The sequence below is a fragment of the Sinocyclocheilus rhinocerous genome, unplaced genomic scaffold (genome assembly GCF_001515625.1).
Source record: "Sinocyclocheilus rhinocerous isolate Xijiao unplaced genomic scaffold, SAMN03320098_v1.1 scaffold3004, whole genome shotgun sequence".
NCBI lineage: Eukaryota > Metazoa > Chordata > Actinopteri > Cypriniformes > Cyprinidae > Sinocyclocheilus > Sinocyclocheilus rhinocerous.
The window spans coordinates 181,064-202,733 of NW_015645532.1; the positions used below are offsets into that span (position 1 = coordinate 181,064).

The following is a 21,670-nucleotide window of genomic DNA, read 5'->3' on the forward strand; positions in this document are numbered from 1 at the left end:
AAAGTAAGATTATTTTTTAATATTTCACTTGATAGTACAATGATGACAAATGAATTATAAATAACAATAATTTAAAGAAATAAAGCTAGAAAATGTTGTGGTGCAGATTATTATTATTATTATTATTATTATTATTATTATTATTATATAATGAAAGTGCATTTAACATGTTTTACTGTGCTGTATTTCAGTGACTTGAGCAACAATAAAATCAGTTCCCTGTCCAACTCGTCTTTTGCCAACATGACTCAACTCACCACACTGTAAGCGTCTCATACACACACGCACGCACGCACGCACACACCACACACACACACACACACGCTCTCACACACACACACACTCTTCCACTGACGGCTGCCGGCTGTGAGTGTGTGTTTATGGTGTGTTGTGGTGTTTTGCAGGATCTTGAGTTATAACGCGCTGAGCTGTATTCCTGCTCTGGTGTTTGGAGGCCTGTCCTCTCTCCGCCTGCTGTGAGTTTGTACTGGATCTGCTCTGAAACACTCTTACTGTCTCTCAGACAAACATACAGATGCAATGGTTTGAGCTGCTCTCAGCCCACACATTTCCTCCTCGCTGTTGTCCGTTTATTGCAGATCTCTCCATGGCAACAATATTTCTGAACTACACCAGGGAGTCTTCAGAGACGCAGCGTCTCTCTCTCACCTGTGAGTCTCACCTGTCTCACATTCACACCTGCACACACAGCATCACGCTTCTGTCTGTCTCACCCGCAGTATATGATAACATACATGTCAGACATGTCCAGGGCACGTTACACCCCAGAATCAACAGAAGAAATAACAATCATAGTTTGATCTAGATAAATCATGCACATTTTTTGGATTGTGGCATAATTTTCTTGAGAACTAAATACATTTCACTACATTTGTTTTACTGTAAAGCAAAAAAAAAAAAAAAAAAAAAAAAAAAAAGGGGGTTTTTTTCATCACTTTTATCTCTAAGTTTTTTTTTATAATGATTTTAGTAATATGAAATTATTTTCACTGTAATACAATGATTTTTTTGTAGGCTACTGTATTACAGTTATGAGAATCTAATGAAAATAGCCTTTGGGAAATATTTTATATTATTTTATTAATAATATACTGTGCTAATATTATAGTAATATTGTATATATATATATCAATTTTAGCTGTCAATCAGTAAAAAAAAAAAGAATTAATTGCACATTTCTTCACGAAATTAATCACAATTAATCCCACCTAACATTAAAGTTTTCAATCTCCAAACAACATAAAGACAGTATATTTTAATATTTGTTTAATGACTGAAGGCGAATATTTAACTGCATTAAATATTATTAATGCTGTTAAACTGGAAAAATTAATCGTCTGCGTTAACGCGCTAATTTTGACAGCACATATATATATATATATATATATACATGTATATAATTTTAGTTTTAGTAATTTATTTCAGTTAGTTGCAAACGCAACACTTCTAACTTTTATGGGTTTGTAATATATATATTTTTTTAATTAGGTTTTAATCTAATATTTATATTTATATTTTAGCTTTATTTCAATAACTTTTTTTAAATGTCATTTTCATTATTCTCAAGTTAAGCATAAAACATATTGATGTATTACAGTAATGGGAATATGTAATTGTGATGACAATACATGAAAATAATTGCATTATGATTATATTAATAATATTATCATTATATTAATATATTGTATCATTCAATTAATAATATTATCATCATAATATTATTGTTAATAATAATAATGTTGTTGATATGACATATATAATCGATAATATAATATTCCAATATTATATGATATACATTCATATTATTATGATCATTATCTATTATTATGAGTATTATGATAAGTATTACTTTTGCTTTTGTTGTTGTTTAAAGTTTCACCTGATGAGAGTAAAAACATTTTTTGAAAAAAAAAAAAAAAAAAAAAGTATTGCAGATTGTAAATTGTTATTATTATTATTAGCAGTAGTAGTATTAAAAATTACTAATTTTATGACATTTGTGACCCTGGAGCACAAAAGCAGTCTTAAGTCGCTGGGGTATATTTGTAGCAATAGCCAACAATACATTGTATGAGTCAAAATTATTGTTATCATGTTCCATAAAGATATTTTTAAAATTTCCTACCGTAAATATATCAAAACTTAATTTTTGATTAATAATATGCATTGCTAAGAACGTTAAAGGCGATTTTCTCAATATTTAGATTTTTTTGCACCCTCAGATTCCAGATTTTCAAATTGTTGCATCTCAGCCAAATATTGTCCTGTCCTAACAAAACCATACATCAATGGAAAGCTTTGTTAGATCGGGTCTCCACGCCAGCAACATCCCATAAACCGCTATTTTAGTTCCCCTCACTCCACAACAAAGCCTTTCAATTAACAGTATTTAGAAAAGAATTAAAGAATTAAAAATATAAGAAGTTATAGCAATAATAACGACAAGCCAAAACAAATTCATTTAGGCTAAAATGAAACTGAAACCAACGTTGGGTCTCTCATTTGACACAATTAAAGTAGCTGTGATTTTTCACGAAACGTTGTGACTTCCGTAAAAAGTTGACGTCAGAATCACACAGTCACCGCCTTCAGTCACCACCCCGAGCACCGCCCACCGTCCCACTCTCCTTTTGCCAAACCCCCAGACAACATCGCATCCATGCCATTGCTGAGCAACGACAGCACGGAAACATGTCGAAAAGGTTAACTTTAACTACGAAACCAGATCGGCCGACCTGTAAGGTTACACTCTCACTCAAAGGATGGACGATCTGACAGGATTGTTACTATGAGGTGGATCACATTTAACGTGTATAGTAAAGACAAACTCACCGTGTCTATGTATGATGAAGATGTATATACATTTCAATTTCATCAGGCAACTATTTTTACAGCTACATTATTGTTTCAGCCACAATTAATCACAACAATGTATATACAATTACAAATGATTATATATAAATTGTCAGTTTGTTGTTTTATACACATGCACACAGACATTATTTCATACATGACATAGTCGTGAGATGCAAGAAACATAGACATATGGCAAGAAATCTGTAGTAATTATATGCCCATAACAACAAAATACAGTACTTTATTGAACCTTTTCTGATAAGAAGTGTGCGCTGCAAACGCGAGCATTTTTGACGATCGTTTCTGTCCAGTCTGCTCGTTTTATCGCGTTTAACCACAGCTGTCGTCGGTTTTTTTGTCTGGCAGTGGTAGCAGATATGCGATCAAATTTCTAATTTGAGGCGGTATTACGTCAATTCTGGCACCCAACATCACAATAAGATGATATTTTAAGCTCCGTATGTAGCCGAATCTGCACTGGTTTGAATGGGCCGCCTTTTTGTAAATCAGTCACTCTTAAGAATGGATATACATAGAATACATCTTCCTAACCATTTCTCAGTCTCAGAAATTGAACGTTTAGTATGTGTCATGATTAAATGCTGTTTCACATCATCCTCTGACACTACTCGCATTGCTGGTAAGAGGTAGGCCAAATAACATCTACCTCTCCATCCCTTAGGAAGGAATGGATAAGCTTTGTTACCACAAACAAAGTGTGCACCATTAGGAGCAATGAGTGTTTCATTTGTCATTTATCAGAAGAGTTTTGTCACATCTGGAAAATTGGAGACGCACTTCTAGTTTGGAATTGTTTACCCCGTTCCCTTCAATGCACCAGGAAGAATTCCCTTCGAATTTCACATTAAGAGCAAATGGATGGCTTGATTCAGTACTGTTGTATGCAGGCAAACGCCAGGAATTAAAATGAGGGTGAGAACAATTCCTGTAGTGACATACACTGCTTGTGAATAGCAATCTGCTTTCCCATGAATAATCAACAACCTTAAAAACACATCTGTAAGGATTTGACATTATCAGTGGTTCTATAATCGTGCACTTGGCACCAGCTTCACCTTGTGGTTTGGTACAATTGGAATCCCCAAAAATCATCATGAAAACATACTCTTTACCACCCCTAATTGTCTGTGTTTTGGCCTTTTCCAACTTTAACAATTTCGGCCATTTGTCATCTTTAGCATCTCTTCATTGTCTCAGCAATAGGGCATAGTAAGCTCTAAACAAATTGTCTGGCAGGGTTACAATTTTGATACCAGAACCATCAATTGGGGTGCACCACTCAGTGATAGAGGTGTCGATTACCAAATCAGTTAGTATGCTGCTAATTTTACCCACGGGAATCTTGTATGACAGCTATGTGGTTTAAATTTCAATACCCCTGTACATATGTTGATTGAGGGCCAAAATAGATACTGAGTGCATACAGTTAAAGTCCAGCTTGGTCGATTTTCAGGGTGATGAATCCATGAATCATCCCGAACAAATGTGAAACCCACGGCTAATATAGCTCTGTCATGTGACAACACTTGCAACCGTTCTAGTTGTGATTCTTGAAGCTCAGAATGTCTCTGTTCACGGAATGAAGACACCCAACCGGAATTCACAAACTCTTGCCAGTCCGTCCTTCCGGCAGAATCTCGAGGCTGGAAATGCAGCGAAGTTCCAGCTATTCTGTCTGCTGGTGGTTGTCGCCAAGGAGAGTCCTCAGTATGATAAGGCCTAAACCTTTCAGCAAATTTCTTGAAGGCCGCCGACATAAATCTGCGAAAACATAAAAACAAGAGAGAGGAAAACAAGAGAGATTCATGGCTATAAAAACAACTTTTTTTTAAGTTTAAACAATTTAGTTGGGAAATAATTTGTTTTGACTCCCCGCTACCATAGAAACTATCTGGTGACTAAACTGTAGTCTGGTGTAAGCTAAACATTTTAGCCCCCACCCACCATATCTTCATCATGAGAGTGGCCCCCAAGTCACTAAAAGACAAGGTTCTTCCTCATGACTCATTTCACCAGTTTGTTTAAGATTTGGGAGTATAAGCTAATTTACAGTGACTAATATGTGTCCATCTAGTTTTACCTAGCAACTTTACTGCTGAAGGGGTAAATAATAAGACCACATAAGGACCATCCCATCTTGGTTCTAGACCTGAATGTTGTTATTTTTTTACATAAACCATTTGCCCTGGCACAATACTATGTCCCCACTCTGGAGGCAATTTCAATGCATCCTGAACCTGATTTTGTGCCTTTTGTACTGCTTCCGTCAAAGCCATACAATATGTCAAAAGAGAATCTGACATTAAATGTACATATGCTTCCACAAAATCTGGAGTGCCTGGTAGTGACCTGTGATCACTTCAAAAGGGCTTAGCCCAGTTTCTTTGTTAGCTGATGAACGGATACTACACAATGTGTGTGTGTGTGTGTGTCTGTGTGTGTGTACCTACTTAACCATATTTTGGGGACAAATTTGTACCCAAAAGTGAGCTAAACCTGACAAAATCTCCAAAAACCTCCCTTTGGGGACATCCTCATTTGTAAAACTGGTTTAAAAATCAAGTAAACAAAGGTTTTTTAAAAGTGTAAAAATGCACAAAGTTTCCTGTAAGGGGTAGGTTTAGGTGTAGGGCAATAGCACATACAGTTTGTACAGTATAAAAACCATTACGCCTATGGAATGTCCCCATTTAGATAACTAAGTAAACGTGTGTGTGTGTGTGTTTCTCAGGGCGATCGGGGCGAACCCGCTGTACTGTGACTGCCGCCTGCGCTGGCTCTCTGACTGGGTGAAGAGCGGCTACAAGGAGCCCGGGATCGCCCGCTGCGCCGGGCCGCAGGGCATGGAGGGCAAGCTGCTGCTCACCACGCCGGGAAACAGCTTCCAGTGCACAGGTGCGTGACAGAGCCCGCCGTCTCAGAGAGAAGACACCGTCTCTGAGCGTCTGCTCTCCCTCAGGTCCTGTGGATCCGTCCGTGTCGGAGAAATGCAGCCCGTGTTCGTCAAACCCCTGCCAGAATCACGGCCGGTGCCACAGCGACCCGCTACACCAGTACAAGTGCAGCTGCCCGCAGGGATACAAGGTCCTGAGCGTGAACATGCTACTGCTTCAATACCTGATCATTTAACTGCAGCACACTTAGAGAAATAGCTCACCCTGAAATGGATATTTGCTGAAAATGTCCTCATCCTCAGGTCATATGAGATGTAGATGAGTCTGTTTCTTCATCAGATTTGGAGAAATGTAGCATTACATCACTGTCTCACCAAAGTGAATGGGTGCCATCAGAATGAGAGTCCAAACAGCTGATAAAAACATCACAATAATCCACAAGTAATCCACACCACTCCAGTCCAGCAGTTAATGTCTTGTGAAGCCAAAAGCTAAAATAAATCCATCATTAAGACTTTTTTTACTTTAAACCATTGCTTCCAGCTAAAACACGAGTCTATAATCCATAATATTGGTTTCTCCAGTGAAAAAGTGGTCTGGTCTGAATCAGGAGAGAAATCCCATTAGGCCATGACTTCCCGCCAATCAGGCAGCTTTTACAGTCAAAACAGCTCTAAACAAATATTTTGTTGTTTCTAGCAGCTTTTTGCACTCTCATTCTGATTGTGAATGGGTGCCATCAAAGGATGAATGAGTGAATGGGTGCCAGTGAAGAAACAAACTTGGATGAACTTTCAGCAAATTTTCATTTTGCACTTTAAAGTGTTTTCCCTTAAAGTTTAAAGTGAATTAACATCAACAAAAATGTTTTTAATAGTTCTAATTTCTTTTATATATATATATATATATACTTTTTACTGCAGGAGCACATCACATTCTAGAAGTAAAATAAATTGTGAACTGTATTTCATGTTGATACAAAATAAAGCTACTTGGACAAATCTACAAAAATACAGAAATATAAAAAAAATCAAATTGAGTTATTTTAGTGTTATTTATTCATATTTTTAGTTTTCATTTTATTCTAGCTTAAGTTTTAGTGATTTTGTTATGTGCTTTAGTAATTTTTACTCATTTTTTATTTTATGTTTCTGTTCAACTTTCATTTATTTTTGTTTCCATTGTAGTCATTTTAGTACTTTAACTTGAGTAAAATAAAGACAACATTTCAATTTCAATCAAATTTGTGTTTTTTTTAGTTTAAAGTTGTAATTTTGTTATCTGTTATTTATTTATTTATTATTTTATTTATTTAATTTTATTATGCTTCCAGTCAAAAGTTTTTGAACAGTAAGATTTTTAATGTTTTTTACAACAGTATTAATAATTTCTATAATTTTGCTGTTTTTTGGATCAAATAAATGCAGGCTTGGTGAGCAGAAGAGACTTCTTTAAAAAAACATTAAAAATCTTACTGTTCGAAAACCTTTGACGGGTAGTGTATGTCATCTGTTTTTTTTATATTATTATCATTATAATTTTGACCATATAAAGCCTTATTTCCAACCCTCAGGAAAACGAGCATATCCAGAAAAGCAGTCCAGCTTCTAAAAGGATTTTTTTTTAGACTCCTTGAAGCAATGAAACATCTCAAATAACACATTTCTATAAAACATAAGCACCAAAAATGAACACTTGCCCCATACGAAGCCATTCCCTACAGACATCCACAGTAAACAGACAGTAGACACTGCTTGTGCTCGTTTCGAAACACATTTGAGAATGATTTTCTGCAGGGATGCCACAGCTTCTGTCAGTAAAACTCATGTTTTGGAGGAGCGTTGGTTTGAAAGCCTCTCTGCTGGTGTTTCTAGGGGAGAAACTGTGAGCTTTCTGTCAGTGCTTGTGAAGGCGATCCATGTGTGAACGGAGGAAGCTGCTACAGCGACGAGGCTAGACAAGGCTTCAGGTACACACACACACGCACACACACACACACACACACACACGGTGGAAAGCAGTGCTGATGCTAAAGTGAATCCGAGCCCGTAGAGCAGCAGCACGTGTGAAGTCATCAGTGTCTGTCCGCTTGGGCTCCAAGCGCATCTGAGATCCAGCACAACTCCAGGGTCCGTCAGAGAGGGAGCAGCATCGCCTCCTGATGCTGTGTGCCCGCCTCAGAGACGCGTCTAGAGGTGGAGAGCGCGTTCCTCCTGCTCTCGCAAAGCAGCGCTTTTGTTTAAGGTATGGTTACACTGTGTTTAAGGTATAGTAACAAAAGCTTCAAGTTTTGTTACTTTGGTCTAAGCATGTGTCTATAGTGTTCAAGCAATAGGCAAAAACTGTATTACTATCAGTTTTTAATGCTTTGTGGATTTTTTTTTTCGAATTTGACGAATAGAAATGTCAATAAACAGAATTAATTTGAAATAGAAATCTTTTGTAATATTACAAAAGTCTGTACTGTCCCTTTCGAACAATCTATTGCATTCTTGCTGAGAAAAATTATTAATTTTTATATATTAATAGAAAAAGAAATCTTACTGACACCAAACATTTGAACGGTAGTGTACGTATAAAATATTAATAAAATATAAAAGGTATTTTATTTATATATTATTTATGTGAAATAAAAATGTTACTTAAAAATAAAGCTGTTGTATGATATTTTATATAAAATATTTTCTTTTATATTAACCATCGTAAAATTGTATAAATATAAAATAATAAAAATGTTGTATATTTATATAAAAATAATATTCATATTGATATGAAAACAATTCTTTGTGTACATTTGAATGGTGGTGTATGTTTAAATATTTTATATAAAATATAAGTGAAATATAAAAGATACGTGTATATTATTTATATGAAATGAAAATGTTACTTAAAAATAAAGTTGTTGTATAATATTTTATATAAAGTATTTTTCTTTCATATTAATCATCATAAATATTATAAATATTAAATAATATTATTATACATATAAAAACTATTAATATTAGCATTAAAAACAGTACAGTACAGTAAATTAAAGTCATGTGATAACCAATATGCTGTAGAAAAAAACCCCAAAATAGATAAAATAATAATAATTTGACCTTTTTATGACAAGCAATGTTAGTAAAATGGCTGTAAAATGTCAGGTGGTACGACCCCCCAAAACTTGTAAAATACAGTTTGAAAAATGTATTTAAAACCGTTGAATATCAGGTATTTAGGAGAGTAAAATAAATAGAATTTTATCAACTTTGAAAGTGTTTCTGATGAAGAAAAAAATCAACTAACTTGTTCTTTCACCTGATGAATTTTGTCGCTCCGTAGGAATGCCGTTTCTATTCACGATCCTGTTTATGGCAAATATTTGCTGTCGTGTGTGAATAGGCCTTTCAGCTGAAAAGCAGCATTTAAGGTCATTGAAATAATGAAATAAGTGAGATTTCTGACCTTGTGTGTTTGTGTTTAGGTGCATCTGTCCGCCGGGTTTTGTGGGCGACGACTGCAGTGTGGATTATAATGAATGTGAGGGTCATTACTGTCAGAACGGAGCGCTCTGTGTGGATCATGTGGCGGGATACACATGCATCTGTCCTCAGGGCTACAGGTGAGTCAAAACCACATTACATTACAGTCAAATTCATTAACAGTTCATTGTCATGGTTATTTAATATGAAAGACTAATATAAAATATATTAAGCTTGAAGTGTACTAATGTTATATTCTATATATAGTTTAAAATATTTGATATAAAGTAACATTAAAATGTTTTAAAATGATTTTTTATAGATAACAAAAATGTTTTATATTTTACATAAAATAGATACAGTGAACAAAATATATTTTCTCTTATTTCAAATGTTCAGTAGGCATTACCACATGCTTATTTAATAGAATTTTTAAAGAAATAAAATATTTCATTATAGCATAATGTTAAAAATGTTCTCAGTGTTTCTAGATTTTCATGTTACTCCATGTTTCTTTTTCACTGTAAAAAATATAAAGTAGTCCTGATAGATGGATGGATAGATAGATAGATAGATAGATAGATAGATAGATAGATAGATAGATAGATAGATAGATAGATAGATAGATAGATAGATAGATAGATAGATAGATAGATAGATAGATAGATAGATAGATAGATAGATAGATAGATAGATAGATAGATAGATAGATAGATAGATAGATAGATAGATAGATAGATAGATAGATAGATAGATAGATAGATAGATAGATAGATAGATAGATAGATAGATAGATAGATAGATAGATAGATAGATAGATAGATAGATAGATAGATAGATAGATAGATAGATAGATAGATAGATAGATAGATAGATAGATAGATAGATAGATAGATAGATAGATAGATAGATAGATAGATAGATAGATAGATAGATAGATAGATAGATAGATAGATAGATAGATAGATAGATAGATAGATAGATAGATAGATAGATAGATAGATAGATAGATAGATAGATAGATAGATAGATAGATAGATAGATAGATAGATAGATAGATAGATAGATAGATAGATAGATAGATAGATAGATAGATAGATAGATAGATAGATAGATAGATAGATAGATAGATAGATAGATAGATAGATAGATAGATAGATAGATAGATAGATAGATAGATAGATAGATAGATAGATAGATAGATAGATAGATAGATAGATAGATAGATAGATAGATAGATAGATAGATAGATAGATAGATAGATAGATAGATAGATAGATAGATAGATAGATAGATAGATAGATAGATAGATAGATAGATAGATAGATAGATAGATAGATAGATAGATAGATAGATAGATAGATAGATAGATAGATAGATAGATAGATAGATAGATAGATAGATAGATAGATAGATAGATAGATAGATAGATAGATAGATAGATAGATAGATAGATAGATAGATAGATAGATAGATAGATAGATAGATAGATAGATAGATAGATAGATAGATAGATAGATAGATAGATAGATAGATAGATAGATAGATAGATAGATAGATAGATAGATAGATAGATAGATAGATAGATAGATAGATAGATAGATAGATAGATAGATAGATAGATAGATAGATAGATAGATAGATAGATAGATAGATAGATAGATAGATAGATAGATAGATAGATAGATAGATAGATAGATAGATAGATAGATAGATAGATAGATAGATAGATAGATAGATAGATAGATAGATAGATAGATAGATAGATAGATAGATAGATAGATAGATAGATAGATAGATAGATAGATAGATAGATAGATAGATAGATAGATAGATAGATAGATAGATAGATAGATAGATAGATAGATAGATAGATAGATAGATAGATAGATAGATAGATAGATAGATAGATAGATAGATAGATAGATAGATAGATAGATAGATAGATAGATAGATAGATAGATAGATAGATAGATAGATAGATAGATAGATAGATAGATAGATAGATAGATAGATAGATAGATAGATAGATAGATAGATAGATAGATAGATAGATAGATAGATAGATAGATAGATAGATAGATAGATAGATAGATAGATAGATAGATAGATAGATAGATAGATAGATAGATAGATAGATAGATAGATAGATAGATAGATAGATAGATAGATAGATAGATAGATAGATAGATAGATAGATAGATAGATAGATAGATAGATAGATAGATAGATAGATAGATAGATAGATAGATAGATAGATAGATAGATAGATAGATAGATAGATAGATAGATAGATAGATAGATAGATAGATAGATAGATAGATAGATAGATAGATAGATAGATAGATAGATAGATAGATAGATAGATAGATAGATAGATAGATAGATAGATAGATAGATAGATAGATAGATAGATAGATAGATAGATAGATAGATAGATAGATAGATAGATAGATAGATAGATAGATAGATAGATAGATAGATAGATAGATAGATAGATAGATAGATAGATAGATAGATAGATAGATAGATAGATAGATAGATAGATAGATAGATAGATAGATAGATAGATAGATAGATAGATAGATAGATAGATAGATAGATAGATAGATAGATAGATAGATAGATAGATAGATAGATAGATAGATAGATAGATAGATAGATAGATAGATAGATAGATAGATGGATGGATAGAACGATAGATAGATGGATGGATGGATGGATGGATATAGATATAATAAAATATATTTGAAGGTATAATTTATTTATTATTCATATTATTCTATTATATATCATAAAATATTATAAATATTAATTAATGTTACTATAAATATTTAAAAACTATTATTATTAACATAAAAACATCCACTAAATCAAAGTCATGTGGTACAACCAAGATGCAGAAAAATGCAGGAAAAACACAACAACAACAATAATAATAATAATAATAATAATTTGACCTTTTAATTACAAGTAAGATTAGTTAAGCTTTTAAAATGTAATGTGGTTCAACTCCCCAAAAACATAATGATGAATTAATAATTCATGATATTTTTAAAGTATACCTTTTAACATTGAAAAATGTATTTAAAAACTACTTATTACATTTGAATACTTGTATCGAAGGTTTAACTAAAATATGTTGTTACCTTTTAAGTATTGGTTACACTACATTACATTTTTAGAGTATATAAATGTAAACTTTTATTAACAATCATATGTGACCCTGGACCACAAAACCAGTCATAAGGGTCCATTTTTTTAACTTATTTATTTATACATCATCTGGAAGCTGAAGCTGAATAAATAAGCTTTCCATTGATGTATGGTTTGTTAGGATAGGACAATATTTGGTCGAGATACAACTATTTGAAAATCTGGAATCTGAGGGTGCAAAAACATCTAAATATTGAGAAAATCACCTTTAAAGTTGTCCAAATGAAGTTCTTAGCAATGCATATTACTAATCAAAAATTAAGTTTTTATATATTTACAGTAGGAAATTTACAAAATATCTTCACGGAACATGATCTTTACTTAATATCCTAATGATTTTTGGCATACAAGAAAAATCAATAATTTTGATCCATACAATGTATTTTTGGCTGTTGCTACAAATATTCAGACTGCTTTTGTGCTCCAGGGTCACATATTAAAAGTGTTTCAAGACCATATGAAACCAACATTAATACAAAGAACACGATTTTAACATTTACATTTAGTCATTTAGCAGACGCTTTTATCCAAAGCAACTTACAAATCAACAAAAGAGCAATGATACGCAAGTGCTATACCAAGTGTCAGTTAGCTTAACGCAGTACACGCAGCAAGGGTTTTTGTTTTAATTATATAATAAGTCAAAAGAAAACAGATAGAATAGAAAAAGAATAGAGCAAGCTAGTGTTAAGAGGCCTAGATCTGTCTTTTTCTCACGGACAGTCTTGTTCGTCATCTGTGGCGTGGTTTGTGCAGTATTTTATATGCAGTAGTTAATGACGGCGTGTTGTTTGGTGTCAGCGGTCGTCTGTGTGAAGGGCCTCTCTGGGCTCCGGCGGGCTGTGAGCAGCTGCTCTGTGAGAACGGCGCCCCCTGTGTGGAGAGCCACGGTACTGCAGCCTGCCAGTGTCTGCCGGGGTTCGGCGGGCCGCGCTGCGAAAAACTGCTCAGCGTCAACTTCATCGACAGAGACTCGTACCTGCTGCTCAACGACGTCAAGAAGCGGCCGCAGACCAACATCACGCTGCAGGTGCGGCCCGTTCTGCAGCACAGAAACCAGCTCATCGCTGTCTGTGTACAAGTGAAAGTGCTGTGCAAATGACACAAAATAAATAATACAATTGCAAATATATGTTAATAAATAAATATTGCAAATATATGTTAATAAATAAATATATGCTAATATATAATTATATTATCACTTTGTTATATATATGTTAAAAGAGATATTTACTGTAGCCTATCTAGAATTATTTTTTCCACGTGGCAGCATATATGTGAACTATTACTCACATTAAACCACTCAAACATGCATATTAATGTTGCTATGAGTGCTCTTTAATTTCTGATAATGAGAGAGAGACAGTGACCTTCACCATATGCCCAAAATATAAAGCAAAAACAGCTCCATAATTAAATAGTTTCGGTCCAAGCATATGCCTCGGATTCATTTTCTCTGACCTTGGCACGTGAAACATCTGCTGAACGAGTAAATGTAAATGTAAATGTAATTTTAACAGCCATATGTCAGAGTAATTGTCATATTTTTTATGTTTCTGCTATTGTTAGATTCAAGGATACAATACAAAGCATACCGTGAAACACACAAGACATACGAAACACTCTCATTTACAGATGCATTGCAGTAATATGTATTATGGAAATAAATAAATGATTAACCACTGGTAATATATTAGTACCACATGGTTAATATAAAAGACAAATATTTAATATAAATATAAAATAATTCTATTAAAAATGTATTTTGTGTGAGTGTGTGTGTGTGTGTATACACACACACACTCACACACACACATATATATATATATACTGTATAGACACATTATTATTTATAAATATTTTACGTCAAATATGTAAACATACATTACCGTCCAAAAGTTTTTTTTTTTTTTTAAAGAAATTAATACTTTCATTCAGCAAGGATGCCTTAAATTATCAAAAGTATAAATGTACTAATATCAGTAAAGGCATTTATGATGTTACAAATAAGTCAAATATTATATTGCATATTATAATATTATTAGCCACCATTCTATGTAGTTGTACCACATAGTTAAATACAAGAAAAATATATAAAACAATTTAACATGTAAAAAAAAAAAGTATATACTTAACATATAAATACATTTTATATAAAATATTTAGACACAAGTTTGTTTGTTTTTTTCTGGAAAGAAATTAACCAACAATGCATTCAATTGATCAGAAGTGACAGTAAAGACTTTTATAACGTTACAAACAAACAAATAAATAAATAAAATTACGAATTTTATTACTATTAATTGCATATTTTTGCATATTATCCACTAAAATAAACATTAGTACAACATGGTTAATGTAAAAAAAAAAAAGCAAATATTTAATATAAAACAATATAAATAACTTTTTAAGTAATAAGATTGTAAGTTAGGTTTTCTTAATACAGAGATAATATATAAATACATTTTATATTTTGTATACATGTTTAGAAATATCTAGGAATATAAATATTTCAACACTATCGTTCAAAGGTTTGTTTGTTTTTTTAAGAAATTGCAATTTTTTCAGACAGGATGCATTAAACTGATCAAAAGCGACATTTAAAACACATTTATAGTGTTACAAAAGATTTAAATCTTTTTTTAGCTTTCATTGAAGAATCCTGAAAAAAATAAAAATAAATTTAGCAGCGCAACTGTTTTCAACATTGATAATAATCAGAAATGTTTCTTGAGCAGCAAATCAGCATATTACAGAATATTAGATTGATCATGTGACACTGAAGACTGGAGTAATGATGCTGAAAATTCAGTTCTGATCAGCAATAAATTACATTTTACTATATATTCACATAGAAAACAGTTGTAATAATAATATTTCAGAATTTTACAGTATTGTTTTCTATCAAATAAATGCAGCCTCGGTTGAGCATAATGTCAAAGATGCACAGAAATCTCAAACATTTGAGCAGCACTCTTGCGTTTGGACTCTTTCTCTCAGGTCTCCACCGCTGAAGACAGTGGGATACTTCTCTACAACGGCGTCGACGACCACATCGCAGTCGAGTTACACGACGGCCGTGTCAAAGTGACCTGCGACGCAGGGAATCAGCCGGGAAGCACCATTTACAGGTTTACATTACAGACCACACTCCACATTTAACAAGTCAATACACCTGCTGTAATTCACTGCCTGTTTGCACAGCTCGGAGATCGTGAACGACGGACGCTTTCACACCGTCGAGCTGGTGACTTATGACCGGATGGTCAACCTCTCTGTGGACGGAGGGCTTCCTACGACTCTGGACAGCTTGGGACACATCCAGCCCCTCGCCAGAGACGCCCCGCTATACGTCGGCGGTACAATTTCCACATTTGACTTCAAAACATAAGTCATTGGATGAACTCACTTTAATTGAGGGCAGGATTTCCATCCAATAAATATGTGTAGCCCCAACTCATAAAAACAAATACATGCAATTAGGGGTGTGCGATATATATATATCGTCTGCAATAATATCGCAATTGTTGTTTTAACGATGTGCGATTTTTGACATTATCGCGTATTTCGCAAAAACCCTTCACAACACCACTCATACATTACGTGATGAAGTCTAGACTTAAACTGCGTATGCATGTTTAGAGTGCGTTCTTTCACTGCATGATTCAGTATTAAAATACATTTACAATGATCACAAAATTTAAGATATGGTGACAGAAAATGTATATATTTATATCATTTCATATAGTTAATGAATATCACACAGAGAGTACCGTTTTTTCTCCTAAAATTACCATGATTACAAATGTAACAGTTCAATAAACAAGAAGTTAATTAAGAGACTTACGTTTTAGACACCATATTTCCTGTTTTTGCGGTGTTTCGACAACAGAAATCATCCCAAACACAGCCACATCACTGTTTTGCGTCTCTGAGCAACATGACGGTGTTTCGTTCCTGAAGGAATCAACCGTTTAAATGATTCGGTTCAATCGTAGTGACTCACTTATTAACAGTGACTTGCTGCCACCTACTGGCGGTTTTAATTTCACATTCAGAGTATCTTTTATTATTTAAATGATTTCAAACGTTTTATGTTTCAAAACATTTATGCATTTGTAACTGCATGTTAAATGCATTCATGTTCTGCACTAAACAGTAGTGAGTAAATACATCTAAATGCCACTTCAGACGCAGCTTCAGTGTTTCCTCTGCATTGCAAAGATTAATTTTGTTGATACTGATTTAATTTGCTTGGTAACAGCCCCAGTGTCTTATTGAAATGTCTTAGCTAAAACGCAACTGTTTCAAGTCCGTTTAACACAATGCAATTGTTTAAATGGGAAACCTAACGTAATGGTGTTAAATGAAAAAGTTTTTTTTTTAAATAAACTGAACAGGTTTGTAAAATAATATTTATAAAACGGATAGTTCCGGTCCTTGATTCTGATTGGTTGAGCCATGTTCGACGCTGTTGTAAATTACACTACAAACATACACCTTTGTTTACTTCTGTGTGTTTCTCGGCAACCACTTTGTTGGAACCACAACTGTTTCTGAGGAACTACATTGTTTGGTGGAAGAATACTGTTTTTATTAATATCATTACACTTTATTTGCTCTGTTTTATTTTGTGAAACCTTACTACGTATATGGAATAACCGTTTTATAAAAGCAATAAGCCCCGTGAAGCCGTGGTTTACAGTGAATTTATAACAGCTAACTCTGCTTCGCGTCGTACCTAACAACGCCCCTTAGCTGTTATAAATTCACTGTAAACCACGGCTTCTTGGGGCTTATTGCTTTATGTCTTTGAACCAGTGGCCGTCTGTCAACGGCTCCAGTTTTCAGGGCTGCATACGAAACCTCTACATCAATAACGAGCTGCAGGACTTCAGGCGCACGCAGATGAAGCCGGGAGTGGTGCCGGGCTGCCGGGCCTGTCAGGAGCTGCGCTGCGTGAACGGACTGTGTCAGCCGGACCCCGCCGCCGGGCCTGTGTGCCGCTGTCAGCCGGGATGGGCCGGCAAACACTGCGATCAGGCCCTGCTGGCAGCCGCTACCAACCCCTGCCAGAAAAACAAGTGCGTACCTGTGTGTTCATGGTGCATGAAAATCTGGAATCTGAGGGGGCGAAGAAATCAAAATATTGAGAAAATCGCCTTTAAAGTTGTCCAAATGAAGTTCTTAGCAATGCATATTACTAATCAAAAATTTAGTTTTGATATATTTAAGGTAGGACATTTACAAAATATCTTCATGGAACATGATCTTTACTTAATATCCTAATCGACTATTCGGGGTCACCCCTACTTCCGTGTAGTAATTTAATTTCATAATATAAAAACATTATTATCCAGTTAACTTGTGTAAAATATTCCATTAGCATGACATAAATCACTGCTGTACCGCCAACTCCTATTTAGGCAGTTTATAATCATAAGGCCAGATTTACTAACAGCTTGTGCCAATGCAAACCGTCTTTTGGCATTAACGAACTACTGTCAGGATTTACTAATGACACGCTGAGAAACAGTAATTTTTGCAACTGACCTTATTTGCATATGCATTTGTAGGAGTTTCATTTTCAGTGTTTAAATGAATCACGCAGCATGTTTTATTAAGGTTTGCGTTAATTTACTGCTGTTTGTGCCATTATTTATCAGCCAAAATAAAAAGCGTGTCTTAACCCATTTAGTGCCTGTGTTTTTAGTAGATTTATGCGATTTTTTTGGCATTGTGCTCTCATGCTAATTTGCCCTGTTTAGTAAATCTGGCCCCTGGTCTAAACCTGATTGTCCTCTCTCTTGCTGTAAGCTGTGTTCACGGCACCTGTGTCCCGGTGGACCTGCAGTCGTACCGCTGCGAGTGTGCGGACGGTTTCCACGGGCCCCTGTGCGCTCAAGTGGACGAGTCCCCCGGCCCCTGTGCGGCGCTCTCATGCCAGCATGGCTTCTGCGAGGAATCACCCACGGGACAGGCGCAGTGCGTTTGCGACAGCGGCTACAGCGGCCAGTTATGCGACACAGGTAAACAATGCTCATTTACACAACAAACCATTATCATAAGCCAGGGTTTCCCAAAGTGTGGTTCGTGAACCCCTGGTGGTTCGTGAGGGAATTGCAGGGGGTTCGTGAGTTGGTACACGGAATGCCTACGAGTGTATACCATTAACAAATTAATTTAAAAAAATGTTACAGGTTTATACAAATGTGTGATGTAAATGTAAAATCTTAAATGTATAAAAATAATTCTCTTTTTGGGAAACCCTGTGTTTAAAAAAAATTCGTGGAACAAATGTCATAATTGTATTGTAAATTACAGTAATATGACTTTTTCTAATCTGTTGAGTGTAATAATAACAATAAGCTATGTAAATACTACTGAAACTTTAAAACTGATAAAAATAAACGTTTTTAAAGTTAAACATGCAGATGTGCCATTAAATTATTGAAATATTTACTTAAAATCTCAGGGGGTACTTCAAGTAAATAATTTAGGTCAAAGGGGTTCGGCTGACAAAAAAGTTTGAAAACCCGTCATAAACCATAATCTGACTGCAGAGCTGGGTAGTAACTAAGTACATGTAATCTGGATTATGTAATCAGATTCCAAAAATTAAGTACTTGTAATCAGATTACATTTTAAAAAAACTTGTAATCAGACTACAGTTACTTTTTTATTGATTACATGATTACATATTATTCAAACAATAGCAATAAAATTATTAATAATTTATTGATTTTCCCTAATTCCTCTTTTTCATCTTTTAAATGTTCCTTTTTAATATAGCCTACCGCTTAAATACATTCAGAAAGTCTTCCAGTTTTGTTGACATTCACACAAAGACCAGTCATTAGTCAGGTGGATATAATTACACAGAAAATTGAAAGGCACAAAAATCATTTTAAAAATCAGTTTTAAGAAATGTTTTCTCAACATTGCAACTACTGATGAACACATACATTTTTATTTGAATTATCACTAATCAGTAGGTTATTTAACCATGTATTACTGTGTCTTTGGAGGGCTTTTGTCTTTCAAACACATTAAAGTGCACATTCACAGTATTTATTATTTACATGTAGGGATTCCCAAAATTTTATTTGTCTCTTTCACTTAATGCATTTATTTGAATTCCCTCCTGAGAAATTAAGGTGATAAATTAATAATTAAGCAACACATTTGCAAATTCACGCACAGTTCTCCGACGTTGGTTATGATCACATGACATGCAGGTAAACAAATTATATTTTTTAGTAAGTGTTTTATTTTGATTGTTGTTATTTTAAAATGATTTATTTAAATTTCACATTTTTATGATTTAATTAATTAGTAGCTTTTCATTAAACTTACGAACCCCCTGCAGTTCTTCATGAACCCCAGTTTAGGAAATAGAGGTCGACCGATACGGATTTTTCTCGGGCCGATACCGATATTTATAAATCAGGGCATCCGATGGCCGATATATGATGCCGATTTTTTTTTTGGCCGATATGTTTGCCTGATTTTCTTTTTTTTCCCATTCATCTCATAAAAGAGAGTTTGAGTAAATGATTATTGCAGGGTACAAGATAGTAATAGTAGTAGTAGCCTAATTCATAGTAATAATGCATGGCTCAAAACTTAAGCACCTTCTCAAAACAGTTCTGAAGGATGCTTTTTGTTTATGTTTGCTGACAGACACCAGTGTTTCCCACAGACTGCAAATTAATTCTCCGCCAGTAGGAGGCGCTTTTGGAGCGGGAGATATATCGGTTTCCCCGGTAACGACAGTAATCAAATCAGCGCTGCGCTCACAATCTCTACTTTATAAGGCATTACAGGAAAGACGAAATTAAAATGAAATCAAAGCTTTTCTGAAGACGGTCGGTTCTTTACAAAGATACATTCATATAAAAATACTTGCGCTGCATTTTAATTTTGACACGTGCAGTGCTCAGTTTATTCAACGAAGTATAAGCCTTTTGGAAAATCTATTTGTGGCGGTCAGTTTTGATATTGTGACGAGCCGCCACAAATAACTCAATGTATGGGAAACACTGGACACTGCTATAAGTCAAATGGCCATATAGTGATAACAAAAATTAAAAGCGTTCACAAATATTACGGTGAACGTGATTTCACCAAGTGCAACATGTTCCTGGATCAACAACATTCAAATAAACCAATCAGAATTGGGGGATAAGTTTAAAGGAAAAGTCAATTTTAGCCTTACAACCAGAGTTAGGTGCTTCTACACCCTTGTTATTCAACATCATTTCCCACTGATTTTAGGGATACATTATGGGTAGGGTTAGGTTTAGGGGTAGGGAGAGGGTTATGTCTATATTTTTGGACAATAATGTTGCTGCAGGATCAACAAAAGATGTTGATCCAGGAACATTTCTTACTTGGCAAAATTACGGTGACCGTCAGACCCACACACACATTTCATGAGGAAAGTTAACGTGCACGTTATAATCAGCCCAGAAGTTTAATCTGAATTGCACGTGTTTCTACTTTCACATGCAAATGACTTGTTGCACTTATGAATATGATAAGCACGGTCGGCATCAATTCTAGTAGGGTAAAACGTAATTACGCCTCCTAAACAGTCTGTTTTGCCCTGACATCATTAGCTGAAGCTGTGTGTGAACAAGGCGCTGATGCAGAGTGAGCTGCTCCCTTTCATGCAGCCAGAAGGAGAGAGATTCTCCAGCATCCCACAACAACGCTTAGCTGCCCCCAGACGCGCCTGCCTATAAATCGGCCTAATTTGCAGCACAATCGGCCGATGCCGATTAATTTTAACAAATGCCAAAAATCGGCCGATTAATCGGCCGGTCGATCAATCGGTCAACCTGTATTAGGAAACTTTTATGTAATGTAATGTTTAATGCACTTCAGGTTGTTAATAACAACAAATGTGTAATATATTTTACATTTACATTACATTTAGTCATTTAGCAGATGCTTAAAAGCGACTTACAAATGAGGACAATAGTAGCAATCAAAATCAACAAAAGAGCAATCATACGCAAGTGCTATAACAAGTCTCAGTTAGCTTAACGCAGTATACGTAGCAAGTTTTTTTTTTTTATTATATAATAAATATATTATAAAATAAAAAACAGATAGAATAGAAAAATAATAGAGAAAGCTAGTGTTAGAGGCCTTTTTTGCTTTTGTTAATTGTATAATAAATAAAAAGAAAAG

At 34.0% G+C, this 21,670-nt stretch overlaps 1 protein-coding gene across 1 annotated transcript in view; it reads left to right on the forward strand.

Moving 5' to 3' along the window:
• Positions 1-21,670, forward strand: part of LOC107706111 (slit homolog 1 protein-like) — a 62,918-nt gene that overhangs the window by 35,861 nt on the left and 5,387 nt on the right. Inside the window, exons 23-35 of the mRNA XM_016509694.1 lie at positions 192-263; positions 405-476; positions 600-671; positions 5,630-5,793; positions 5,858-5,982; positions 7,667-7,763; positions 7,870-7,921; positions 9,259-9,396; positions 13,274-13,502; positions 15,473-15,603; positions 15,677-15,831; positions 17,280-17,556; positions 18,290-18,501. Coding sequence (XP_016365180.1) covers positions 192-263; positions 405-476; positions 600-671; positions 5,630-5,793; positions 5,858-5,982; positions 7,667-7,763; positions 7,870-7,921; positions 9,259-9,396; positions 13,274-13,502; positions 15,473-15,603; positions 15,677-15,831; positions 17,280-17,556; positions 18,290-18,501 — 1,796 coding nt within the window. The remainder of the gene's footprint in view (positions 1-191; positions 264-404; positions 477-599; positions 672-5,629; positions 5,794-5,857; positions 5,983-7,666; positions 7,764-7,869; positions 7,922-9,258; positions 9,397-13,273; positions 13,503-15,472; positions 15,604-15,676; positions 15,832-17,279; positions 17,557-18,289; positions 18,502-21,670) is intronic.